At 33.0% G+C, this 25,388-nt stretch overlaps 2 protein-coding genes across 3 annotated transcripts; one reads left to right on the top strand and one right to left on the bottom strand.

Annotated features, from left to right (window-relative positions):
• Positions 1-4,676: 4,676 nt before the first annotated feature.
• On the top strand, positions 4,677-17,778 carry LOC144849201 (cleavage stimulation factor subunit 2-like). 2 transcript variants are annotated; one of them, XM_078706250.1, is made up of 10 exons: positions 4,677-4,836; positions 7,173-7,415; positions 9,410-9,438; positions 9,812-9,919; positions 11,406-11,525; positions 12,691-12,763; positions 13,055-13,228; positions 14,693-15,009; positions 15,612-15,746; positions 16,117-17,778. In XM_078706250.1, exons 1-10 carry the CDS (start codon positions 4,800-4,802, stop codon positions 16,240-16,242), a joined length of 1,362 nt encoding a protein of 453 aa, XP_078562376.1. In that variant the 5' UTR covers positions 4,677-4,799; the 3' UTR covers positions 16,243-17,778. The 2 variants fall into 2 exon arrangements, with proteins under 2 accessions (XP_078562376.1, XP_078562375.1); XM_078706249.1 differs by having other exon boundaries at positions 13,052-13,228.
• Positions 17,314-24,734, bottom strand: LOC144849214 (tetraspanin-9-like). The gene is made up of 7 exons (XM_078706273.1): positions 24,650-24,734; positions 23,610-23,695; positions 23,298-23,483; positions 22,826-23,008; positions 22,179-22,328; positions 19,904-19,987; positions 17,314-19,204 (listed from the first exon to the last, which is right to left on the bottom strand). The coding sequence occupies exons 2-7, from the start codon at positions 23,670-23,672 to the stop codon at positions 19,061-19,063; spliced, it is 810 nt and encodes a 269-aa protein (XP_078562399.1). The 5' UTR covers positions 23,673-23,695; positions 24,650-24,734; the 3' UTR covers positions 17,314-19,060.
• Positions 24,735-25,388: the final 654 nt, after the last annotated feature.

Genomic DNA, 25,388 nt, shown 5'->3' with positions numbered 1-25,388 from the left:
TTTTAGATTTCAATAATTGAACGTAAATGCGTAGTTGTCACTCGATCGTTGCATCTTCGAGTAATCGAATATTTTTCGAAGAATTGAGGGCAGCAAAATTATTCAAGCTATTGACACATAAATAATGTATTGACAAATTGCTTGAAATGTTCCTAGGAGCGATTTTTAGTCGCGTGCAACGCGACTCTACAGCTCACTATGTCGGTCGGTTGGTCGGTCCGTCGGTCCGAGCACGCGACTGTAGCCATCTATATGGCCTTGTTTTTCTGTTTTTTTAATAAACTGAAACGTATGTCCTCGTCAGATATACGCCAACTTGGCCGACTATCGCTAGCCTCAAACGGTCTGCGATTATTTTTTCTGCGCCTGAATCTTAAACAGGAAATCGGAAACGAAAACATCCATAAATGAGTAGGTTTTTTAATTTTTTTATTTCAACAATATTTTATGAGGGTGGTTCATCTAGCATCAGCTGATCATTAGGGACCCTCAAACAATACAAACAGTAAATACAAAATAAACTATAAAAACACAAAATCAACAAAGAGATAACAAATAAATATACATATATATATAAATATACAGTAGGCCTACAATGAAAGAAGGATAAAAAGAAATAAAATCAGAGAGAGAGAAACAGGTGTTTTTTCAAAAGAGATTTAAAGGAGAAGAAATTGTAAGAGTTACGAATGCTTAAAGGTAGAGAATTAAAGAAAGAAGGAGCATGTAGGTCCAGGCAATCTATGAAAAAAAGGGGGTAACCAAAAAAAATTGAAATATTTTTCAAACCTTTTTTATCTGATTCAGTAGGCCTACCTAGTAGGACACTTTCTTTTTCAAAATCTACCAAAATCTGGTTAGTGGAACATATAATTTAGGGGTCATTAGAGGTCAAATTTGATATTAATCACTTTTTTAGATATAACTTATGACTGGTGTATCTAATGATAGTAAACTTAATATGTTTACATGCAACCATGGTATAGTTTTTGGGTGTTGTATAAAATTAAAATTTGTCAATAATTATATTTTAGTAAAAATATAACTTAATGATATATTTTTTAAACGAAGTTTTAGTTATGTAAAATTTACAATATAAAAACTGAAACGTAATTTTGGTATGGAATTACAGGCATTTAAATAGAAACACTCAAAATGTGAGGTCAAATAGGAAAAATTTGGTAATAATCGCTTTTTAGATATAACTATGACTGATGTAACATATTTTATCAAATAAAGTATCACATAATAGCTATTTAAATTATGATTCTATCTAATGATACCAAACATGATATGTTTACATGCAAAAATTGTAAAGTTTTTTGGTGTAACTGGGTATCCAAAATTACAATTTTTCCTGAATTATATTTTTAGTAAAAATGAAACTTAATGACATATTTTTTAAACAAAGTTTTACCAATATGTTGCCTTTAATATAGTCATGTTAACTTTACAATGTCAAAAGTGAAACGCAATTTGGTACGGAATTACAGGAATTTAAATAGAAACACTCAAAAGTTGAGGTCAAATGTTACACTGGTTCGAACTGTCAAAGTTTTCTCAATAAAATTTTCCACTCGAAATTGTCATCCAAATACCATAATCTTTGGAGCCACGCTTACTTTTTTTCCAAATCCAAGATGGCTTACAAAATTCAAAATGGCTGCCAAAATTATATTTAAACTATATTCATAATGGCTATTAAATGTTCTTTCCCAACTTTTTAAAGTGGATATGTTATCCTCGGTAAGCAGGTATCTTTTAATTTAGAATGTAATTTCAAATCCAAGATGTCCTTCAAAATTCAAGATGGCCACCCACATTTTAAATGGCTGCTAAATTGACTTTTAATTGACATTTAGTTTTGCCTATGAAATTGCCTTTCTAAACTTTTTAGATGGTTATGTCATCCTCAGGCATGTATCTTAAAATTAGCAAAATCCAAAATGGCTGCCAAATTCCAAAATGGCCACCATATTCATGAATTGTATAAAAGTATCTATTTTTTTAGGTTTATCGAAAACCGAGACCACCATATAGAACATAAATATTGGTTCTCTACTCTATAGAACGAAAATATTGAGAATTTGTAGTGGGGTCAGTCTAGTCTTTTCAAGAAACCCTGATAACATAACCACCCTATTATATAACTAGATATTGATAAGTTTTAATGAGGCCACTCGTTTTTAAAAAATCTTGAAAACATGAGGCTCAACCTAGCTAACAAAATGTTGCGAATTGTTAGTTGGAGGTCTCCATCAATTCAAGATTTATAAAAACAATGCCATATAGGCCTACATGGCTGCAGTTGCGTGCTCAAGTTAGTGTTTACCGACCAACCGACCGACCAACCAACAAAGAAGAGAAAAAAGAGAGACCCCCATATATAACACACTATTGTGGAAAACCCAGTAGTAGATCTCCGGGTGAAAAATTTCCTATGGAAAATGTCCATGGGAAAATGTGCAATGGAAAATTTCCAAGGGAGAAATAGCCTGCACCCCCCCCCCCCCCCCCCCACCAACTATTGTACAGTATAAATGACATAATATTGACAGTTTAGTGGGGTCTATGTTTGTAAGTAATATTGAAAACAAAAGGCTCCACCTAAAACACAATATTGTTTCATAATTTCACAGGAACAGAGAAACACCACCCTCTTGAACATAATATTGTGGGGAGGGGTCTCTATTTTGAAAACCCCGAAAACAGAGACCCGGTATAGAATACAATATTGAGAAGATTTTTTAGAGTAGAGATCAATCACACAGTTTTCAATATTGTGTTAGGTTGGTCCCCCTGTTTTCAAGGTCTCTCAAAACCCCTTGTGTTTTACGACAAAACAACAAAAATCGTAAAACTTAATATTGTAAACTTTTAGTGGCAGTCTCTGTTTTCGACAGCGACCCATGAATACAATATTGAAAATATTTTTAGTGGGGATCTATCACCCTATTAAGCTCTGTCTACACTATCAAACTTTATGTAACAATAAAATGTGATGTGCCCATATGAACATATGCCATATCCCATAGCCCATATCACTACCCAAATTAAGCATATCACTACCATATTTGGACACATCACATGTTTTTGTTACATAAAGTTTGATAGTGTAGACAGAGCTTAGCACAATATTGAGAATGTCTAGTCTTGCCTCTGTATTTTTAAAGTTTCTCGAAAATAGAGACAATATTGAGAAGTTTTAATGGGGGTCTGTGTTTTCGAGATTTCTTGAAAACAGAGACAACGTTCTATACCCATACTAAACATTTCAATGTTGATTTTATAAGGTGGTCTCGGTTTTCAAGATTTCTTAAAATCAGAAACCTTTGCTAAGGAACAGAATATCGAAATATTTATTGGTGATCTCTTATTTTACAAAAATCTCTGGGACGGATCCTAGAACATAAGATTGATAAGTTTTAGTGGGGGTCTGTGTTTCGAGATATCTTATGGTCTCTTTTTAAAAATTTATTTTAAAAGAGACCTTCCTAAAGAACACAATATTGAGAAGTTTAGTGGCGATCTTTATTTTCGAGAAATTGATAATCATGCACACAATAATATTGGGACATTTGAAAAGATTCTCAATTTCTCAAAAAATACAGACCTTCACTAGAACACAGCATTATTTCATGAGCTTTCATTTTTGATACCCAACAGTTCTTCCAAACACTTTAATTCTTTAATATTATATAAATATACAAACAAAAAAAGTATGTGTAATTAAATTATGCACATTTTTTTTAATAGCTTTCTTATTAAACATTTTAAATTTGTGGTCACTAGAAATTCTCAATAGTGTGTAGTATGGTGGTCGCTATTGTCAGGACTTCGAAGATCCCACTTTTTTTGCAGTAGATAGCATATATGCGCTTTAATTTGATACGATACAGTTTGTTTATTTACATTTTAAAGAATAATTTAATCTGACAATGTATTTTAAAACATTTTTTGGGTCAAAGGTCAGTAAAAGAATTTCCGGTCATTTTATGGCTAAAAGTTGTGTTAGATCAAATATAAATATGTATATTCTGAACAATTAAACACCAAAAACAAATCTCTATGACAAGTGGTTGTTAAGATATAAGAACCAGTACACATCTTTAACAATTGACCCTGATTTTAGCCATTTTCTTCCCAGATATTTTCCACACATCCCATGTTGTTCTTTGGGGTCAAATAACCTATATCAGTTGAGATATTCTCTCCTAAATTAATTACATACATAGGTTATCTTACTCAGGTCCTTGACTAAGAAGGGACATTTTGTTTTCCCAAAAAAAAGTGTTAAAAATACAGTTTTTACTGCAAAAAATATACTTTAATCATATGTAAATGTGATATATATTTGATATCATTGGGTAGATAATTGAAGTAGCTACCATTTGGTACCAAAATAGGATACGTAGTAACTAGTATATCAATCTTAGTTTACGATATATCGTTAAATGATTATTACCAATTTTAGACATATTTGACCTCAAATGACCTCTAAAATATAATTATGTTCCACTAAACCGATTTTAGTAGATTTTGAAAATAAAACATTCCAATAATTACAGAATCAGAAAAAACAAGTTCTGAAACTGATGCAATTTGTTTTGGGTCAATCCACAGATTACTAGTACTTACTATACACTCTAGGCGGCCTCCTAGTGTAGAGAGAGGGTTGTTTGTGCGCGTCGTCCAGTTGTCACGTGTGTGTGAGCCATTACGTAAAATAATTTATATTCTTTCTATCTAGCCTACTTTTCTACTCTCCCCACAGCAGATAGTGAGAGTGTGCTTGCACAATGGCGGCTGCAGATAGATCAATGAGATCCGTATTTGGTAAATATTCCTTATACTATAGTATAGGCCTAGCACTCCACTGCCTAGCTAGCTAAGCTAGGCTAGTTTTATAATAGTCACCAGGGATCCCGTCACCAGCATGTAGGCTAGGCCAAATAATTGGTCAACTCGTACCCACTTTGGCTTACAGCACCTTACCTTAAAGCCCCCTTCCCTGCGTTTTTTAGATCTAATTTAAGATCACAAACTATATTTAATGTAAAAATAATACTATATGGTCCTATTGCGATAAGTTTTTTCGTCTTTAAACGGTTAAAAATGTGAAAAATAAGTCGATTCTAATAATTATAGCGGCCCGCTATAAATCCCAAAATGCATTGCGCGCGGATTGATATTTTTGTTTTTCACCTGTAATTCGCCCACTTTTCGATCGATCGTGAGGCCAAAACAAATGGAAGACTTTTCAGCGAAAATACCGGGTTTTCCCCAATTTGTATCAACGGAGTCTGGCAAAAATAGAAAGACAATTAATGCAGCAACTATACAACGTCAGGTTAGGTATATAGCTAGCGTACGATGTTTGTACGTTACCGATGTTTACCAGCTAGGCCTACAAAACTAAGCCTAGCTAGGCTAGGCCTAAGACCGTCCACGAGAGGTCGATCGCCGCGAGCTACTTAGGTAGTGCATTTTTTCTCACTTTTTATCATAATTTACCATAAAACGTACATTTAAGACAAGGATTGACATGGTTTAATGTTTTTAAAGTGATATATATGTATTATTTTCCAAAAAACGTCCAAAATTGCAGGGAAGGGGTCTTTAAGTATTTGGCTTACTCATACATACCCAATATTGACTTACTTGTAGTTGTACCCATTATTTAGTTTACTTTACTTGTTCATACACAATGAACCATTTGTTTGGCTTTATTGTACTAGCCTACCTAGTAGTAGTAGTACTGTAGGCTAGCCTACCTAGTCTAGTACTAGTAGGCTAGGCCCTGGCCTAGGCCTAAATCATTTTGATGGTGCACCACTAAAGGTGTATGATTTTGCTGTTGAATATTTACTACTTGTAGTGTGTGGTTGTTAACTCATTGGCTTACTATTATGTACATAGTTCAAGTCTATGTTCAGTGTTCGTATGGCGCGTGCACACAACTACAAGGTCATTTATAACATTGACTTTTTAGATTGCGGTTGTTAAGTCATTGGCCTACTAATATCAGGGAGGTATACCTCACTCTTATTATGTATGCATAGTTCCAAGTGATTGTTCGGTGTTTGTTGCACGCATGCATGATACTACAAGGTCATGTACCAATTGCATGCTACTGTACTTGGAATGGGAACTATATGTATATGTACATAGTAGTAAGCCAACGACTTAACAAGCACATACTACAAGTAGCAATGATATACAGTATGACCTTGAAGTATCGTGTACGCGCGCAGCAAATAGCAAACATCGACTTAATAGTAATCCAATGAGTATCGTGCCCCTACACAAGTATGAAGCAACTCAATATAATATATACTGTATAAATACAACAATAACTCGTAAAATACACTTTTGCGTTTGTTCTTTTTTTTCATTGTGGGCGTTATCACATTTGTGGGTGATGTGTTTTCACATTTGTGGGTGATGTGTTTTCACATTTGTGGGTGATGTGTTTTCACATTTGTGGGTGATGTGTTTTCACATTTGTGGGTGATGTGTTTTCACATTTGTGGGTGATGTGTTTTCACATTTGTGGGTGATGTGTTTTCACATTTGTGGGTGATGTGTTTTCACATTTGTGGGTGATGTGTTTTCACATTTGTGGGTGATGTGTTTTCACATTTGTGGGTGATGTGTTTTCACATTTGTGGGTGATGTGTTTTCACATTTGTGGGTGATGTGTTTTTACATTTGTGGGTGATGTGTTTTCACATTTGTGGTGATGTGTTTTCACATTTGTGGGTGATGTGTTTTCACATTTGTGGATGATGTGTTTTCACATTTGTGGGTGATGTGTTTTCACATTTGTGGTGATGTGTTTTCACATTTGTGGTGATGTGTTTTCACATTTGTGGTTGATGTGTTTCCACATTTGTGGTTGTTTTCACATTTGTAGATGATCATTTTCACATTTGTAGTTGTTTTCACATTTGTAGGTTTAACAGTTTACCTGCCTTTTAATATATACTGCATATATATGTATGATATTGATATTTGTTACTCACAGATGTAATTAATGTACAGTACATTAGGATGTCTGACAAAGAGGCACTTAAGTGAGGCCTTGTGTGAAGATATATGTATAAAATTGTGTATTACAGGATAATGCTACAGCCTACTGTATCAAACAAGATATTTTGTTTTTTTTTTAGTTGGAAATATTCCTTATGAGGCAACAGAAGATAAACTGAAAGATATCTTTTCTGAGGTTGGACCAGTCTTAAGTTTTCGTTTAGTATTTGATAGGGAAACTGGCAAACCAAAAGGCTATGGGTTTTGTGAGTACCAAGACAAAGAAACTGCCCTCAGTGCCATGCGCAACTTGAATGGGTATGAATTAAATGGGAGACAACTGCGTGTTGATAATGCTGCAAGTGAAAAGAATAAAGAAATGGGTAAGTATATTTTCTCCCAACACGTAACTAGTTAATAGAAAACAAGATACAGTACGTCTACTGTATATGAAAATGTTGTAATCTAAATTTTGTTTATTTTTTTTTATTTTTAAAAATTATTTTACTTTTTTTAAATTTTTTTTTACAATTTGTTTGTGGTATACATATTGTACAGAGTATTATGTATTTTCATCTATATATAAATTTACGTAAGGGCAAAAGTCGGTAAATCGCGCGTTATTTCTAGAATGTTTACTCGATGGTATATAAAGTTGGTTCGTACTTTCGGTACTGATTTTACCCACCTGATGTAACCCTGTTTACTAATTAAATTGAGTTCGATAATTAGTTATTGATCGATTAAAACGAATTTAGGTTCAACGATTTGCCCCAAATAGGGGTGTTTTCTGATCGTGGTATACACTGTCTAATGGATGTCAATTTGAAAAATACCCGCACACAATAATACGAGGACACTTCGCATTTTTCTATCTCCTCCTACGATAATTGTTTTTAATAGCTGAAAACCGGTTGAACAGTTCGAGTACAGCATCATAATGTTAAAGACAGGCCGATTTTCCTTAAAAAATGCTATTTTGATACATTTAATATACGTTTATACAAATGTATTGATTTGCGATGAATGGAACATTCCAATCTCTGTTCCACAAATGTCTATTCCCGTCGTAAAGGCAAGTACTGTATACTCATAACAGAAATTCGATTCATTTTTTTTTTCAATCTGTGCTGCAGAGGTTGGATATAGATTTTTTTTTTAACGGATAATGAGCTAGCGTTTTCAGTCGCCGTATATTATGTACAAATCTTTATTATTGCAGTTAAACCACCCACATCATCACCCTTCCCTCACTGGCATGAGTAGCGTTGTAAAGCCAGTAGAGGATAGGCCTACGGTGGTACGAGGGATCAACAACAACTTTGGTGGGTAGGGTAGGAACCAACTTAAGTATGAATTGGCTCTAGAAACAATTGAAAACCATTACTGTAGGCCTACTAATTAAGTTGAGTTAGATAATTTAATATTTATTAACGATTAAATCGAATTTATGATTTGCCCCGAATAGAGGTGGTTTTCACAAATTGTTTAACATTATAAACATATACGTCGTAGTGTATCGTTACATGTACTGTACTATTTCAATCGACTAGGACGGTGATAGTTTCAACAAAGTATTACATCGCAATGTTTTACTGTGTTTAGTGGTATATTATTTGTAAAACATGAAAACAATTAATATTTCGTTACTAAATGGATAAAGAATATATTTAAAAATTGTTCCTCTTTGCACCCATCCTCTTCCCCATCCCTCAACCATATTGTTACATACAAAACACAAATTAAGTTTGTTTAAATTTGACTTGAACAATTGGTCTCATTTTGTGACAAGTTTCTCTTTCGGAAGTAATTCCCAGGGTGCTAATTTTAGTTGAGTACATAAATCACAGTGTCTATTTATTCGTTCCTGTAAACGACATGTAGTATTGTCCTGCATTATTGTACATTTAACGCTGAAATTATTATGTATTTGAGAACCATCTGTGGGCACGACCTAGCTGGTACGCGAGCGAAGCAAGCGTACCATCTAGTACAGTATAATAACAGTATATGAATAAATAAATTTAAAAATTCTAGATGGATTTTGAGAGGAAAGAATTTGTATCTATACAAAAAATAATAAATTACAATTATCAGTGTTATTGAAATAGTTGTGAATGATTACAGTAGATTGTCATCTCAGTAAAGGTTTCTATTGACTGATGCATAAATATACTGTACAGTAGCAGACACAGCTTGAGCTAGTTTGCTTTAGAGGCAGTGACAATGCTAACCCAAAACTATTCACTAGCTATTAGGCCATAACGCCACCTGATATTTGGTGCAACCAAGATAGTTTGCAAATAATTTTATGTCAAGTAGGCAAATACATTTTTCATTGTATTTTAGCATTCATTGCTTATTGTTTTGTCTTTAGATTCAGGAACCGTCACTGTTTTACCCGAGGTACAGTATACACTCTGTTTGATACATTTTATTGTCTTCACATTATGCTGTTTACCGGCCATACTGTATATAAGGTCCTAAATGTACACAGCAACCAGTATAATGATCTTAATTCTGAGTAACAATTTCCAGAATGGTATATTTTAATTATTATTACAATTCAAAAATTATTTGGAAGTTCAATTTACTGTAGTATGAAAAATATCATTTAATACAATGATTACAATGATTCTTGTAGCAACAAAACTTCAGTAGCACATTTTAACTTTGACACTGAATCAAAGTCTGAAAGAAGTCATAATTATTGTCTATTTGTATGTTTTAAAAACGTTCTACTAATTTTAACTTAATTTTTAAAACAATTGTATTATAGTCACCATTTGCAGAGGCAGTTACACCAGCTGAGGCACCAGAAGCTATTTCTAAAGCTGTCGAAAGCCTTCCTCCAGAACAGATGTTTGAGTTGATGAAACAAATGAAAGTATGTCACGTCAATCTTTATGAATCATTATTGTTATACTCAATTTCCATTCCTTCCAATTTAAATTATTCATTTTTTTCTCCTATGCCGCAAACAAAACTATTTTTTTCTGATCTGTCTAAAGTTGGACACTGTGAGAAAAAAATAGTGTTAATTAAAAACTTGATTGATTGTGCTTTGTAATTTCATAATTAGCAACAGTTGTTTGAAAAATTAAAATCTGCACACCAAGTATTTAAGGTTCAATTATAAAGCAAAAATGTAAAATCTGTTTTGCATTATTTTTATTTAAGGTGTACAGCAGTACAGCTACAGTATTAATTACTGCTTCATTGGACATTGTTTTTTGATCGCCTTGAGCACTTTTAGTGGATATGTGCGCTGTATAAATCTTTTTATTATTATTATTATTATTATTATTATCGCGATCCCATGGGAAGGTATTGTTTTTGGATTGCGATACTACGAGAGGCTTTGTTTTGCTATGCCTCTGATGAAAGGGTGTTAAATATACTGTACACCATTGTTACCAGCTATTAAAAGAGAACAATGCCAATATAATAACCCACCTTGGATCGACGAATTCTACCTAGTGATATGCAATATTAATAAAAAATGCTTCGTTTCCATTTAGTTGTACGGGAGTTTCTCTAGAAAACTTAATTTTAAATCAATATATTCCATGTTAAAATATCACAAAATAATACTACGATGTTGCTTAAAAAGTAATTCTAAATATGGTCATTATGACGAATTGCCCAATACCGCTAAAATAATAGTTAATACATTCGTTGAATGAAATCCATTATATAACACCTTTAACATTAATAATGAATGAATTTAATATATTTTTAAAAAAACAAATAAATGTTACTGTTTCAATGTGAATTAAATGTAGGCCTAGGCCTACCTTTTATTCAATCAGATTCAAATGACAGGAATCTATTAAAATGTTATATAAAACAAATAATTAATGTTTTATATTCGTGTAATGGTACAAATAATGGCATTCAAAGCGAAGCCGAGTTGAAATTTAACCTTTCATCATTTACCTCATGTCATTATTTGTACATTATATTCATCATAAACATTCATTATTTGTATAATAACCATGACCCATACTGTGCGCATACTGAGCGAAAAAAACATCGCTGGTCGACCGAATTTCATTCTCGCGTAATAAAAAAAAAGAAAATCAACATATCTGCCGATACAAATTGGATGAAAAAACGTTGTCCCAAGTTCTAACTGAACTAAGGTTCACCGGCCGCATGTGTGATGTAGCCCTAATGGGGAAATTTCTATTTTGTTAATAATATGTAGTCTAATTTAAAACATAGCGATACAATGTCTAATTTGATTAATTCACAATGTGGCCGTATCATGTGGGATTATGTTGCAGTCATTTTTAGCTGTATGTACTGTATTTCAATAATATTGTGTTTTGACAAGTTCTAAATGCATACAATTTTCTTGATGGTTTTAGATGGTGATTCAAAATAATCCAGTAGAAGCACGTAACATGCTGCTTCAGAATCCTCAGTTGGCATATGCTTTACTTCAGGCTCAAGTTGTGATGCGTATTGTAAATCCTGAAATTGCTATGGTAGGTACAGGAAGTACTAATGTTGTAATGTAATCAGCCCCTTAACCTTGATATGTTTGCATAGCAACATGCCAACCGATATGTAGTACTGATTTAAAGCTATTACGATCTCAGGGCACACATCAAGTGTTTTAGAACAGAGGTCTTGTCTTTTAAGATGAATTATTTCTTCGAAAATTAATAACTATAACTAATTTAGTCACTCAAATCTTCGTTCTCAAAACATTTTCATTGTCACTTTTGACGTGCTTATAAAAAAAACGTGCTTACTAAAGAAAGGTTGTAAAACAGAAATTGTGCAAAATTTTCTCACTCATGGCAGTTTTTTAAATTATGCGATAGGCATCTAATTGTATTGCCATATGATGAAATATGAACTGAAATTTATGAGTACCAAATTTGGTTATATAGACTAATGTATCCCCATTTTCCACTTTCTCTGGAAGAAATTGGAAACAAATGTTTCTCAACTGATTTGTGTCATATGGGGTCTATATATCCACCAAAAAATGTTCCAGCTCATCTTGCCTGGGGAAAGCCGCCATTTTGGATTTTCAAAATGGCCGCCATAAAAAAAACGTTTTGCTCATCTCCTCTTCTACATCATGTATGGACATAATTTTGGTAGCAAAGTGTATGTTTTGAGGGTCAAGGAATCTAAATACAGTTCAAATGAATGAAGTTCACTCAATGGCCGCTATCTTGTTTTTCAAAATGGCCGCCTTCAAAGACAGATCTTTGCTCATCTCAGTTTCTACAGCATGTAGGTTTTGACGGTTAAGGAATCCAAATACAGCATTAATTTGAAGTTCACTGCCATAACATTTACATATTTGTCCTCATACCTCAGCTTGTATATTGTGTATGGAAGTGATTTTGGTGGCAAAGTGTATGTTTTGAGGATCAAGAAATCTAAGTACAGCTTTTTGAAATTCACTCAATGGCCACCATTTTGATTGCTACAGGTTTTTAGTTGCGACACTACAGCTCACTATGTCGGTTGGTCGGTAAACACTAACATGAGCACGCAACTGCAGCCATGTATATGGTCTTGTTGAACACACAATACAGTCAAATAAACTATGGTGATCGCATAACATCCTTGGTGGAGGTAATAATGGTTTAGTATTTAACATAACATAATTATTTTATATTTTTTCTTTAGACATTACTTCATAAACAGAATGAATCTACAGTCCCATTGCAACCTCCTGTCCATTCTGGCAATCCACAACGAGGTATGTCTTTAAAAAAAAATTCAATTGATTCCATTTCTTTCCCATGCATATATAGAGGATGCATATTTCAAAATCTGCTACGCAACTATGTATGCATAGTCAACTCTATTATTATGGTTAGATGTCTTCAATAAGTCAGGATTGAGAATAATTATAGTTCCACATGCCATGTGCTTTTTTTCTCTGAGAAATATTTTTTATAGTGCCAAACAAAATTTGTTTTTCTCGATATGTGAAATGCCACTGTCTAAAAGCTATGAATTAAAACATTTTTATTTTTATGTTCAACAGGCAGTGGTCCCTTGCCAGTTGGTGTTGCCCAAAGTGGACCTAGGATAGGTATACCTATGTCTGTTTCCTCAATACAAAACCAAATGCAAAGTCAACTTCAGATGACACGAGCAAGTTTACTAGGAGATGGTCCCAGGGGTGCACAGGGACCAGAAAGGACATCAGATAGAGGAGGTTAACCTTTTATTATTTATGAGTTTATAGTAGACCACAAGTGTGAAGGATAACCTTCAGAGCTATGTCTTGTCATAAGCAAAATATGCCACAGTGAAGATGTTACTGTATTGTACACCACAGCACTTTCAGCTTTTTCAGAACAATATAATAATTCATATACCGTAGTTCCCCGGGTATAATCCCACCCCCCTTGAACGTGAAATTTGCCTGAATTTGGGAGGTGGGACTATACCCGGGGATTTCCCGGTGCATGAACTGAAAATGACAATATTTATTCTGGCTACGATTTAAACTATAAAGCTATATTCCGATGTAGGCCTAGACATTAGAATGCCAGGTCATCTAGGCCTAGGCAGCCTAATTGGTCTATGCCTACTATATAGATTTTCTCCCAGATTTCTACTTAAAAAATACTCTAAAATGTGATCTAGGCCCTAGACCTGGCTTCCTAAATAAAGTTCTCCGTCTCTCCCGATTCCCCACGCTCGAGCTCTGTGCAAATCGCATGTTGTTGCATGTGACACGAACTACAGCAACAGTACTGCTCCGGTCGGTATAGAGGGCGGTGTTTTTTTTTAATGGTAATCAAGCATGCGCAGTAGTGTGTAAACAAGGCAGATACAGGGCGAATGCATGATGTGCAGAACGCGATGATATTAAGGTTGTATTCAACTTTACGATGGCCAATGTTTGATGAGTTTAAGTCAGCCGAATTCAGAGAAATTACTCTATTTTTTGGTGAGAATTTCTTTAAAAAAAATCGACGTCGGCCTAGCTAGCTAGGCCTACCTCTGTCCTTATAATAAATTATACACTGGGACTTTGCCCGGGGATATGCTTGCGTGCGAAGGTAATCGTAAAGTCGGGGGTGGGATTATACTCGAGGTGGGATTATACCCGAGGAACTACGGTAATATTACATTATTCATTAGATTAACTTTCTTCTATAAAATTTGTATATTTAAAGGTAAGTTTTTTTGGTGTAAAATGTTTCTTTAAAGATGTATTGTCCCCCTGAAAAAATAATTCTGAAAATTTTTGTTGTTGAATATTCCATTTTAATGTAATATAATAGTTATCCACTTTGACCAAAAAATGGATCGAAAAAAATGTATTTACTGAAAAAATGTAATTTAAAGCAAAAAATGGTCAAATTGGCTGCCAGCCAATGGATTTTTTGTTGAATTTAACCATTTATTTTGTCATTTTATAAGTGAAAACATTTTTTTCCGTTTTTTTTTCTATGGAAGTGATTAACTTTATTAAAACTACACAATAACATATTCAAAGTCTGATTTAATTAATCTTCATTTTTCATGTTTTTGGGGGACAATACATCTTTAATCTTTAATAGTTATTTTACAAACTGGAATTTTTTTTTTATGGATTTGTTTTTATGCCAAAGTGGCAAAAAATTTACCAATTGGCCATCATTTAAAATTACGTTGTAACTATTTCTAGGTATGATGGATCGAGGCATGGAATCAAGGGATATTGAGCCAAGAGGTATGGAACCTCCGCGAGGTATGGATCTTCAAAGAGGTATGGATCTTCAAAGAGGTATGGATCTTCAAAGAGGAATGGATCCTCGTGGCATGGGGCCAAGGGTATCTGATCATCCTCATCCTCCACCAGATAATCGATCAATCCCTGTTGATCGTCGAGGACCTGGCTATGATCAAGTTTTTGAAAGGGGTCCTGCTCCACCACGAGTACATGATCCAAGAGCTTCTCATGATTTTACACGTCAATCAGGCTCGCAGCCGATGGGACCAGGCGTATGTACACTATTTTTTTTTTAAAGTTAATAATTTAACTTTTATTCAACAATAACAAAATATACTGTACATCCAAATATCAAATATCAATAACTTTCAAATGGGCATGTTCTTTTGAAGCCTCAAGCTTTATTAAAACTTATTTATGTAAGCATTTGAAAACCATGCTGTAAATTACACGGGTCAGAGTGGGCTGATCAGCACCCACCAGCATGGTCAGATCCCTGGGGAACAATTGGGGAGAAAAATTGATTTATTACTAAAATCATACAAATAAGGTTCTGCTTACCTTGTATGCTTTCTGATAAGTCCCACTGTGGAATTTTGCTGTTTTTCTGCCACTTGGGGTAGAAACCTCGCATCTTCACAAGGTTAACAAATTCTTTAAAGGGTAGCTGTACAAAATTACTGTATATTTTTTATTTTTACATTTTTGAACCCAATGGCACTAGTGTTACTTTTTTTTATGAGGAAAGTCATTATAAATGGAGTCTCTTTTTCAAACTGTTTAGTATTCGATTTTATTTTTGATGTGCACCAGATGCCTAAAATTTAAAAAAATCAATATGCAACACTAGGTTTGTTTATTACACATTATATAGGGTGCTATACAAGGAGGTTTACATCATACAGTATCTCAGCACACTCTTCATCATGGACAATCGCCACTACAGGTTACTGGCCCTTCATTACCCTCAAGAGGTGCTCCAAACCCAACGGCTCAAGAACAAGAAAAGGTAATTGATAAAAAATGTTGATTTTTTTCCTCTCACCAAACCACAACCAAGTGTCTATTTTTATATTTTATATAAGGTGGCCGTATTTCTAGAAAGATTTCCAGTGAATTCAAGAGATGCATTAATTAAAAATTCAATTGATATGAATCTTTATCAATTCTTATGAATATCTCAATCCAGTTAGTTAAAAATGAAGGTGAATGGTTCATGAATATTGATGTAGTGGGAGCAGTTATTCTGCTTAGGCTATTGATTATGTACAGAATACAGATGTTATTTATTTTCAATTCAAATTTATTAATTTATATATTATAATTATTTAATATTGTTATTTTAACTTTTCTAAATACAACTACATTTCATTTCGTAGGCAGCCCTCATTATGCAGGTTTTACAACTTTCTAATGAGCAGATTAATATGTTGCCATCAGAACAAAGGCAAAGTATTATGGTGTTGAAAGAGCAGATAGCAAGAAGTCAAGGACAACTTCCATAAAGTTCACTGCAAGTTCACACCAATTGAAAAAGAAAGTGGAGTTTATGTCTTTAAAACCTATGATCTTCTGGGTAGCTTAGCCACCTGGATGCCTAGTACGGTGTTCTTTTACCACACTATCTGGCTTACATATACTGTAATTGCTCTAGAATCAATTATTGCCTCGTGGTTGTAATTTTTTGAAGTTACAATACTGTAATTTATTAGTGAATCTTTTGCTATTAAAGGATTTATTCTATGTCAAATGTTGTCAATAGCAAGAAATTATTTCAACTAACTTAAACTTAGATTTGAACTTTAAAATTAAGGTTTAAATAAAAAATAATATTTAATAATTGATATTATGCGACCCATGGAATTTTTTTTTTAAACAAACAAATAAATTTCAAAGAGAGACATTAGTTTTCCTACTTTATTAGTTTTTCCAAAAAGTGTCAACACATTAATAGTAATATCTATAGAAAGAAAATGTGTCTGATCATGTATTTGTGTATCTTTTAGAAAATAAATGCTATTTGTTTTATTATTTTGTTTTTCAAAGTTCTATAAAACCACTTATTTGTCATATATCTCACCACACCCAGTGGTAGCGCTCCAACTCCCTCGTCGGGGAGCCTACCGTAGCTTTAGCACCCAGAGACCCGCGAAGTTCTATTTTGACCGTGACTACTATTTTAAACTTCATGCATGCATTATATTAAGGGACTACTACTGTATAAAGCTTGGTTCTCACAAGGACGGGACGCAACGCAAGCGAGTTGACCAATGACAAGCGACAGTTCGAATAATCCATCGCTTGGGATTGGTCAAATGCCTTGCGTTGCGTTAGGTCATGTTGCGTCTCTAGTAGGAACCACGCATAAAGCAGTATTTTGTTTCATTATAATATGTATTTGGAAAATTATAGAAAAACTTTAGGTAGAAAAAGTAAAATAATACATTATATATTATTTGATAACCATAATACTGTAATGTACACACGGTAACTAAACAACTTGCAAATATACATATTTTTGTATTAAATTGAGTACAGACTAGATAAACGGTTAAAAAAATATGAACAATATTAAGTGAGAAGTTACAATACTTTATTGTGCTTTATAGCTATGTAGCTGTGCCACCATGAAGAGTGCTTTAAGCCTATCTAATGTGGAAACAGATTGGTGTGGTACGAAAATGCAACCGTTACCAAAATAAACAAGAATAGTATATCCCTGTTGCATTTTAATTGTTTATGGTTATAATTTTTTTAAATATAAATGTCTAAACAAACAGAAAATTCCCCCAAAATACGACTCATAACGATGCGTAAATTTGTATATTTACGCTGAACAATGATTCGTAAGTTACAGTAGCTGAGTATTGTAGCGCCCAAGACGTATAAAACAATAAAGAATCAGAGTAATAATAGTACAATAATTTAATAATATGCGTATGACTTGAAAAAGCTTTTTTTTTAAAATAAATTATAGACTATTATGAACTTGTATAACCCCACCGCCTAATTTCAGCTACATTTCAGATTGTCAAACTAAATACAAAATACATTGTTATTAATATACAAGAAATAATCCTGCACCTAAGTTTGACTAAATTATATGGTCAAGTCTTATTGAATTACATTAGACCAAATTCTAAAATGTACAAATATTTCACAATATTATTATTAAATGTTTCCATTTTTCCTAAGCAACAAAACTGTTCCCTTTGATATTGCTTCATAACAACAATATAATTTATATATCTCTGTTAACATGCATAGGCCTATGTTTATTTTTTAAAACGAATTGATTTGAATTACAGCCCAATTCATTAACTTGTTTACATAATTATCCTACATACATTGCAAACGAAATTAAATTTTCATTGACAATTGTAAAAAATATTTATTGCCATAATTCAATTTACAGAGGCTTTCTTTATGTCTATCAAATGATCCATTGGTTTATGTATTGTATTATATCATAGATTTGCCGACACCAGTATCAAAATGAAAAGCAATGGTGCCACCATTGAGTTGTAGATATTAATTCATGTACATATTTGACGTGAACATGTTGTGTTAACCCTTAACATTATGGTTATTCTTCATCATCACATTCAACAGAGCGCATCTCGGTTATCTGTGACCGATTTTCGCGCAAATTTTAATATGTGCTAATGTGTTTATAACTTATTAAGAAAGCTGCTGAAATGTAGATATGAATTCATGTAAAAATTGTGCCTATCGGATTTTGTGATGTTATATGTCCAGCTGAATTTTAAAAGTAGTTCTGTCATCTCTTTCTTTAAAGTTATACAGAATTTAATGAAAGCGGGTGCTTCTGCGTAGTAGGCCTATATCTTTTTGCTTAAATCATATCGAAAGTGTCATCTTCTTGTTTGATTTTGATAATTTCATGATACCAAACAATTTAAAATTATGTAGCATAGGTGACATTACGGGACCCAAATAATATTTATTTGTTGTCCGAAAGAATTTTTAGCTGTTTTACTTTATCGTTTTGATTTATCTTTTTGCTAATTTTATTTTGTATCTCTGTTAAGATACCCACAGCAGTACCATTTTTTCTGCCTTTGGCTTTATTTACAGTATACTGTATATTATCTATATGGCATAATATACACAACTCTCAGCACTCGTATATGCATCAGGTCATAGGACTGGCATACATCAACGTTGTGCGATCGTATATAACGTACGTGCATGTTTTTAAAAATTAAATGTCAGTAAAATTATTTTTCACCTATATTGACTCAATTAGTGCATGACTATGTGTTCCGAGGAAGCTCACTATGTTACTAAACTTTAATTCCTTTATACGGAATCAGTTTTAAACTTGTGTTTAGAATCATCTTCTATTTCAACCATTTCATATACACAGCATGAGCAGCACCAGTGAACAGTCTTGTTTGTGAATAAAATGTAGTACAAACACAATATAAACAACACAAGAACAACCTACAGGAAAAAACAATAAATTAATTCAAAATACAAACTTTTATGATAAAAAGTAGATCAAAACATTTTCAATATCAAGTAGGGAGAGTAGGGCGTTGATTCGTATTTATAGGCCTACTATAAAATACACCTATAAAAAGAGCATGGAAAATTCCCAAATAAATATTTACTGAAATATATAATTCAACAAACCAATATTATTTTGATCTGAAATATTTTGTTTTGATTTATTTTTTAATTAATTTAAACAAAGTTGTTGTAAATGAATCGAAAAGTTGAGGAAAAATGTGTTTAGTGGGTGTACACAGTGGAAAAGACAACGAAGGTAATTTATTTAAAGATGTATTGTTCCCCTGAAAAATAATTCTTTTTGTTTTTTTGTCACATAATACTTATTTACTTCGACCAAAAATTGGATCGAAAAAAAAATTATTTACCTGAAAAAATTTAAAGCCAAAAAATGGTCAAATTGGCTGCCAGCCAATGGATTTTTGGTTGAATTTAACCATTTATTATGTTATTTTATAAGTGAAAACATTAATTTTTTTCGGTTTTTTTCTTCGGAAGTGATTAACTTTATTAAAACTACAAAATAACCTATTCAAAGTCTGTTTAAATTAATCTTCATTTTTCATGTTTTTTTGGGGGGTGGGGGGGGGACAATACATCTTTAAAATACAGATTCACAGTGAAACATACCTGGACTAAAAGACATATCAAGGTGATCGTCGCTAGCGAACGTAAATTCTTGTGAAGATCATCTAGAATCACATCCTCGCAACCCTGTTAAAATAAATTGAAAATTCTAAATATATAATTAATAACAACTTTGCAACAATTATTAAGTAAAACGTGGTCAAGAATTGATTAAACTACCTGACCTTTTCACACCAGTTAATCAGGGAGGACCCGGTATTCTCGCTGAAAAAGTTGACGGTTTTTCTTTTTGTCTTTACTATTAAAAGCTCTCTCTCTACACTATCAAACTTTATGTAACAAAAAAATGTGATGTGCCCATATATGGACACGATGACGTCATGTCACTACCATATTTGGGCAGATCACAATGTTTGGTCAAACTCCGTTGATATTGTATCCAGAGCCTAAGACTCTATCGCACCAAAAGTGAGTGCATCACGAAAACAAAATCAAATCAAATCAAAAACAAATCAATTCGCGCGCGATGCATGCTGATTTTTATAAGAGCGGGTCGCTTGAATGATTAGAATCGACCTATTATCACATTTTTAACCGTTTGAAAACAAACTATTATCGCAGTATGCCCAGTTAGTATTTATTTTTACATAAAATGCAATGTGGGGAATACAAATCACGAAACGATAATTTCTATATATTCATGTAAGGGCAAATCAGTAAATCGCGCTTCTAGAGTCTTTACTCACTGTTTTAGAATGTTGGTAGGCTTTTTACCGCCAAATGAAAACAAAAATAGGCCTACTTATTTAGTTTTAATTTAATTGACGATTAAACGAATTTAAGTTAAACTATTTGTCGCCATATGTGCCAAAATATTTATTTTTTACAAATGTTAAGTCAAAACTCCGTCTAGGACCTGAACTATGACCACCCACAATGTTACAAAATAAACAAACGCTCTTCGAGCTAGCTGCGCATGAAGCTGAATATCCTAGAACATGACTGCGGTTTGAGTTCGATTAGGCCCGGGGATTGGCTGTTTAGATGTAGCCAATCACCATACACTACAATAAAAGATCACCAAGAATAAGACAGATCATTCTCTTGTGTAAGTCGCCAGACATGATAAAAACTATAAATGTTTTGGCACATGCGTCTGCTTTAGTATTTGAACACACGTTCTACTGACATTAATATCATGAATAAATAAATATCTATACATTTACGTAAGGGCAAAATTCGGTAAAAACTTCTGGAATTTTTACACGATGGTATATAAAGTTGGTACATACTGTCGATACTGATTTTTAACACCTAATGAAACCCATAACACTAATTAGGTTAAGTTAGATAATTAGTTATTGATAATTAAAACTTTAGGTAAAATTTAGGTTCAACGATTTGGCCCAAAATAGGGGTGTTTCCGATCGTTGTATACACTGTCTAATGGATGTCGATGCTGAAAAATACCCGCACACAAGAATACGAAAATGCTTGGCATTTACATATCTTCTTCTACGATAATTGTTTTTAATAGCTGAAACCCGATTAAACAGCTCGAGTATGTACAGCATCATAATAAAAAAAATTATTTTTAATATACGTTTATACAATGTATTGATTTTCGATGAATGGAACATTCCAATATATTATAGTATTTCAATAGGCCTACTTTGACAATACTGTTACTACGTATTAACCATTTTTAATCGAAAATGTCTTACTGTGAGTGTTGGTACTGTTAGATATATAACACATATACAAATCAACTTTATTACTGTGAAGTGGGTACTGTTAGATATATCAACACATAATATACAAATAAACTTTATTACTGACAGTTGCTTCTCAACGTTTGTATTAATTAATAATTACAAAAAAATATAAACGTCGTAGTGGTGTATCGTTACATGTACTTTACTATTTCAATCGACTATGACAGTTTTAACAAAGTATTACATCGCAAATGTTTTATTGTATTTAGTGGCATAATTATTATTATTTATAGGCCTATAAATCATGAACAAAAGAGTGGATAAAGAATATATTTAAAAATTGTTCATCTTTGTACTCATCCTCTTCCGCATCTCTCAATCCTAATGTTACATACAAAACACAAAGTTTCTCTTTCGGAAGTAATTCCCAGGGTGCTAATTTTAGTTGACTACATAAATCTATTCGTTTCTGTAAACGACAATGTACTATATAGTCTTTTGAATTTGAAATCGCCAGTTTTTTTTACGCTGAAATTACTCTGTATTCGAGAACCATCTGTGAGCACGACCTAGATAGGACGCGAGCGAGCGTTTGATTTTACCTTAGAGTGTTTTGTATACTCTTCTCTCAGCCCACAATCCTGTTGCACTATTTCACAGCATGAATCAGGTATTTCGTTTCGTAAGAACGATCGCTTTCCATACAATGGATTAAACCAGTCACTGGCAGTTCGAACTCCACAACAACTTTCCTACAAAAATAATTATGCTAAAAAATATAAACGCAAAGTAACCACCAATGGCGATCCTAGAGAAAGAACAGAATAGGTTCAAGTGTAATACAAGTCACCATGGCTTCAGTGAAACCGGTGACCGAAGCAAAAATCATGATTATATTACGTGTTTGTACATTGTATTTTTGTTGTAACTTGCTCAAAGATGGGGGTTGTTTGTCATCATATTCATACTGTATGGTATAGGATGGGTTTCACTTTTATGTAACAATGCTAGAGCGTTTTCTTTGTTTTGCTTCCTCCATGATGTAACTAATATGCTTATATTCTTGTTTTATCCTAGTAAACTTTTCGATGTACTGTATAATTTAATGTAACGTAGCTATCGCACTATAAGTATTCACTAATAAAATAAAATACAAATAACATGGGGAAATAAGTATGGATATTCTCATTGAATATCACATTTTTAAAACAACATACTATTTGTATTTTTTTTTAAATAAAGCACAAACCTCTCGTTGAACTTGATCCCATGCTTCTTTTAGGCTTTGGTCAGTACCATAGTTGCGCATACCCCTTAACATTTCCTGGTTTATGTAATCGTCAATTCTGTCGCGTAGCACTCCATTTGCAACGTAGCCAAGTATAATAACAGAAACTTCCAAGCAGATTACAATAACAACAAGAAAGTAGAACTGGAAGATAATATATAGAAATATATAAGACTAACATATTATTATAACATTATTATTTATCTTGAACCAAACGAGCCAATTATTCGAGATAACTTGTGGACAGACTTTCATATTGAGTTAGAATAGATTATTATGGCTGTCTCATGTCTTATTTAAGGGTGATAGTAAACGCAATCCGACTATAAAAACGCAATCAAACCCAAGATTAGGATCGTGAAAAAGTCACATTGAGATGAATTTATCAGAAGTTATAACAAGAGAATGAAGAAACGAACATGGGCCTACTTACAGTTAAAACACAACATTTCGTATCTTGCAAACAGCAGCAACCAATAATTGCAGATACGAAGATAACGATTCCAATAAAAATGAGAAGGTATGCTGTGTTAAGATAGGCAACACCGGGTAAAAGCTCGGCGTATGTACCACTGGCCGCTATTACGATTCCAGTGATGAACAAAATGATACCAGTAATCTACATTACAAAATCATCAATGAGGAAAAATTATATTTTGCTATGTGAATTAAGAAAGTAATATTTTAATAAAATGAAGAAAAAACAAATAATACTGTTTTAAACAATTTTAAAATTTCAACCTACAAAATAGAAAATTGTTAGCAATAGTACTGCACATTTCACCGCTTTTAACGACCAGCAACACATTGTGGCGTTCCGAAAAAATAAATCTAAAAAGAAAAGTCAAATTGATAATTAAATATCAATGTATTGCAAAACAACACGCATATCAATGACACAAGCGATTTCATTCTCATGTGAAACAAATGTTGTGATAACTACGTTTAAATTGACAATATACACTTGTATTTTCCTAGCATATCAAGCTTTTCTAATTCTTTAATTTTGTTATATTAATCACAAGTTCGTATTATTTTCCGTCCACCAATGATGACTAATAAAAGTTACTAGATGATTGTGACGACCGGATTTCAAATATGGACACATCTATCAATCAATCTGACGTACTTTATCATCATAAGAAACATATAACATTAAGATGGAGAACGTACAGCAATGAGAAAGCCTGAAACGTTTTGCACACTCCACCAACATTAGAGACAACATGAATATTACAAAATTACATTACAGAAACCCTAACCCTAACTGGTTACAGTTGAATAATCGTAGAGGTGTTTTCAGCTGTAGCTATTATTATCATATGATATATCTGTATTATATTAAATGCAACATTTTGACATTCGAATATTTAAATGTTTGTACCTTACGTTTACTTTAACTAGCTTCTGGTAAGTCACTTTGAACATGCAAAAAAAACAGTTCATGAAATAGCAAAATGGACTACACTAAAGCTTCTAAAACTGACATAGGCCTATACACATAGATTACTCGGGTCAGGCGAAGGATAGTTCATTTCGACAGATCGTCAGTACACAGTGAGCAGACGTCATTACACAAACAGTGAGCAGACGTGTGTTTAAACACAATGTTTTCGTTAACACAATTAGACATTACGTAAATACAGTACTTTGAATTTTGCAGGAAGTCAAAACATGTCTCCGAAATATTTTTGGATCATCATTCACGTTATTGAACTAATTCTGATCAAAATAACTTAGTTTAAATGCTGTAATAGTGTACAATACTGTTTTATTCTGACTTACCATAAATAGACCACTGGAAATAAAATAGGGTAATAAAGTAGCACCTATACCAGGGAGTTGATACGATTCTGGTTGACAAACACTGGTGCACTGTTTGTCTATATGCGTCAAGTATTTTCAATCATAGTTCTACTCGCTACGCTCTGATACACCTTTTTATATCTTTTATAATAGAAGAATGTGGGAGTGCAAATATAACAATGCATTTTAAGTATACCGTCATAGGTTACTTTGTCAAGCCACAGCATAATTTTAAAGCAGAAACGACGGAACCAAATTGAAAGTTACAATAGTATAGTATTATAATATAAAGTGTATTCGGGCCGTTTTATTATGTGGGTGTTCAAAAACAACCTTGGGTAATAACGTAATTTCAGTACTGTATTGAAAACCTATAATATCTCCCCACACGATGTCAAGGTTAAGGTGTATGCATATTAAGCAGACCCGATATATATCCCGGTAATTTATACTAATAAATATACAAGTTGTATTCATGCTTACTAATGGTAAATGTATATTAATCGAATGAGACCTAGATAATCTCTGTCGAACATTTGTATATTGATGACTTTCACATGCAGATTTATTGTTCTATTGTTATTGGCTTGTTTACTTTAGACCAATCATTATTGTTACCATTTTAGATCATGTAATTATGTTTGCAAATGTTGTATAAAGTGAATATTATTGTACTCTTTAATGAAAGTGGGCCAGTGCCGCTGTCTCGCACCAATAT

Source organism: Antedon bifida, chromosome 7 (assembly GCF_963402885.1).
Source record: "Antedon bifida chromosome 7, ecAntBifi1.1, whole genome shotgun sequence".
Lineage (NCBI taxonomy): Eukaryota > Metazoa > Echinodermata > Crinoidea > Comatulida > Antedonidae > Antedon > Antedon bifida.
The sequence above is the reverse complement of the archived record's forward strand: the minus strand, read 5'-3'. Positions and strand labels throughout refer to the sequence as shown.

Coding starts and splice junctions, on each gene's coding strand:
- LOC144849214 (XM_078706273.1), bottom strand. CDS start 23,672: ATGTGTTGCTGGTCGTTAAAAGCGGTGAAATGTGCAGTACTATTGCTA. Junction 23,484..23,609: donor TGCTAACAATTTTCTATTTT/GTAGGTTGAAAT, acceptor TTTGTAATGTAG/ATTACTGGTATCATTTTGTT. Junction 23,009..23,297: donor CGAAATGTTGTGTTTTAACT/GTAAGTAGGCCC, acceptor ATTATCTTCCAG/TTCTACTTTCTTGTTGTTAT.
- LOC144849201 (XM_078706249.1), top strand. CDS start 4,800: ATGGCGGCTGCAGATAGATCAATGAGATCCGTATTTG. Junction 7,416..9,409: donor TGAAAAGAATAAAGAAATGG/GTAAGTATATTT, acceptor TTTTGTCTTTAG/ATTCAGGAACCGTCACTGTT. Junction 13,229..14,692: donor AAGGACATCAGATAGAGGAG/GTTAACCTTTTA, acceptor AACTATTTCTAG/GTATGATGGATCGAGGCATG.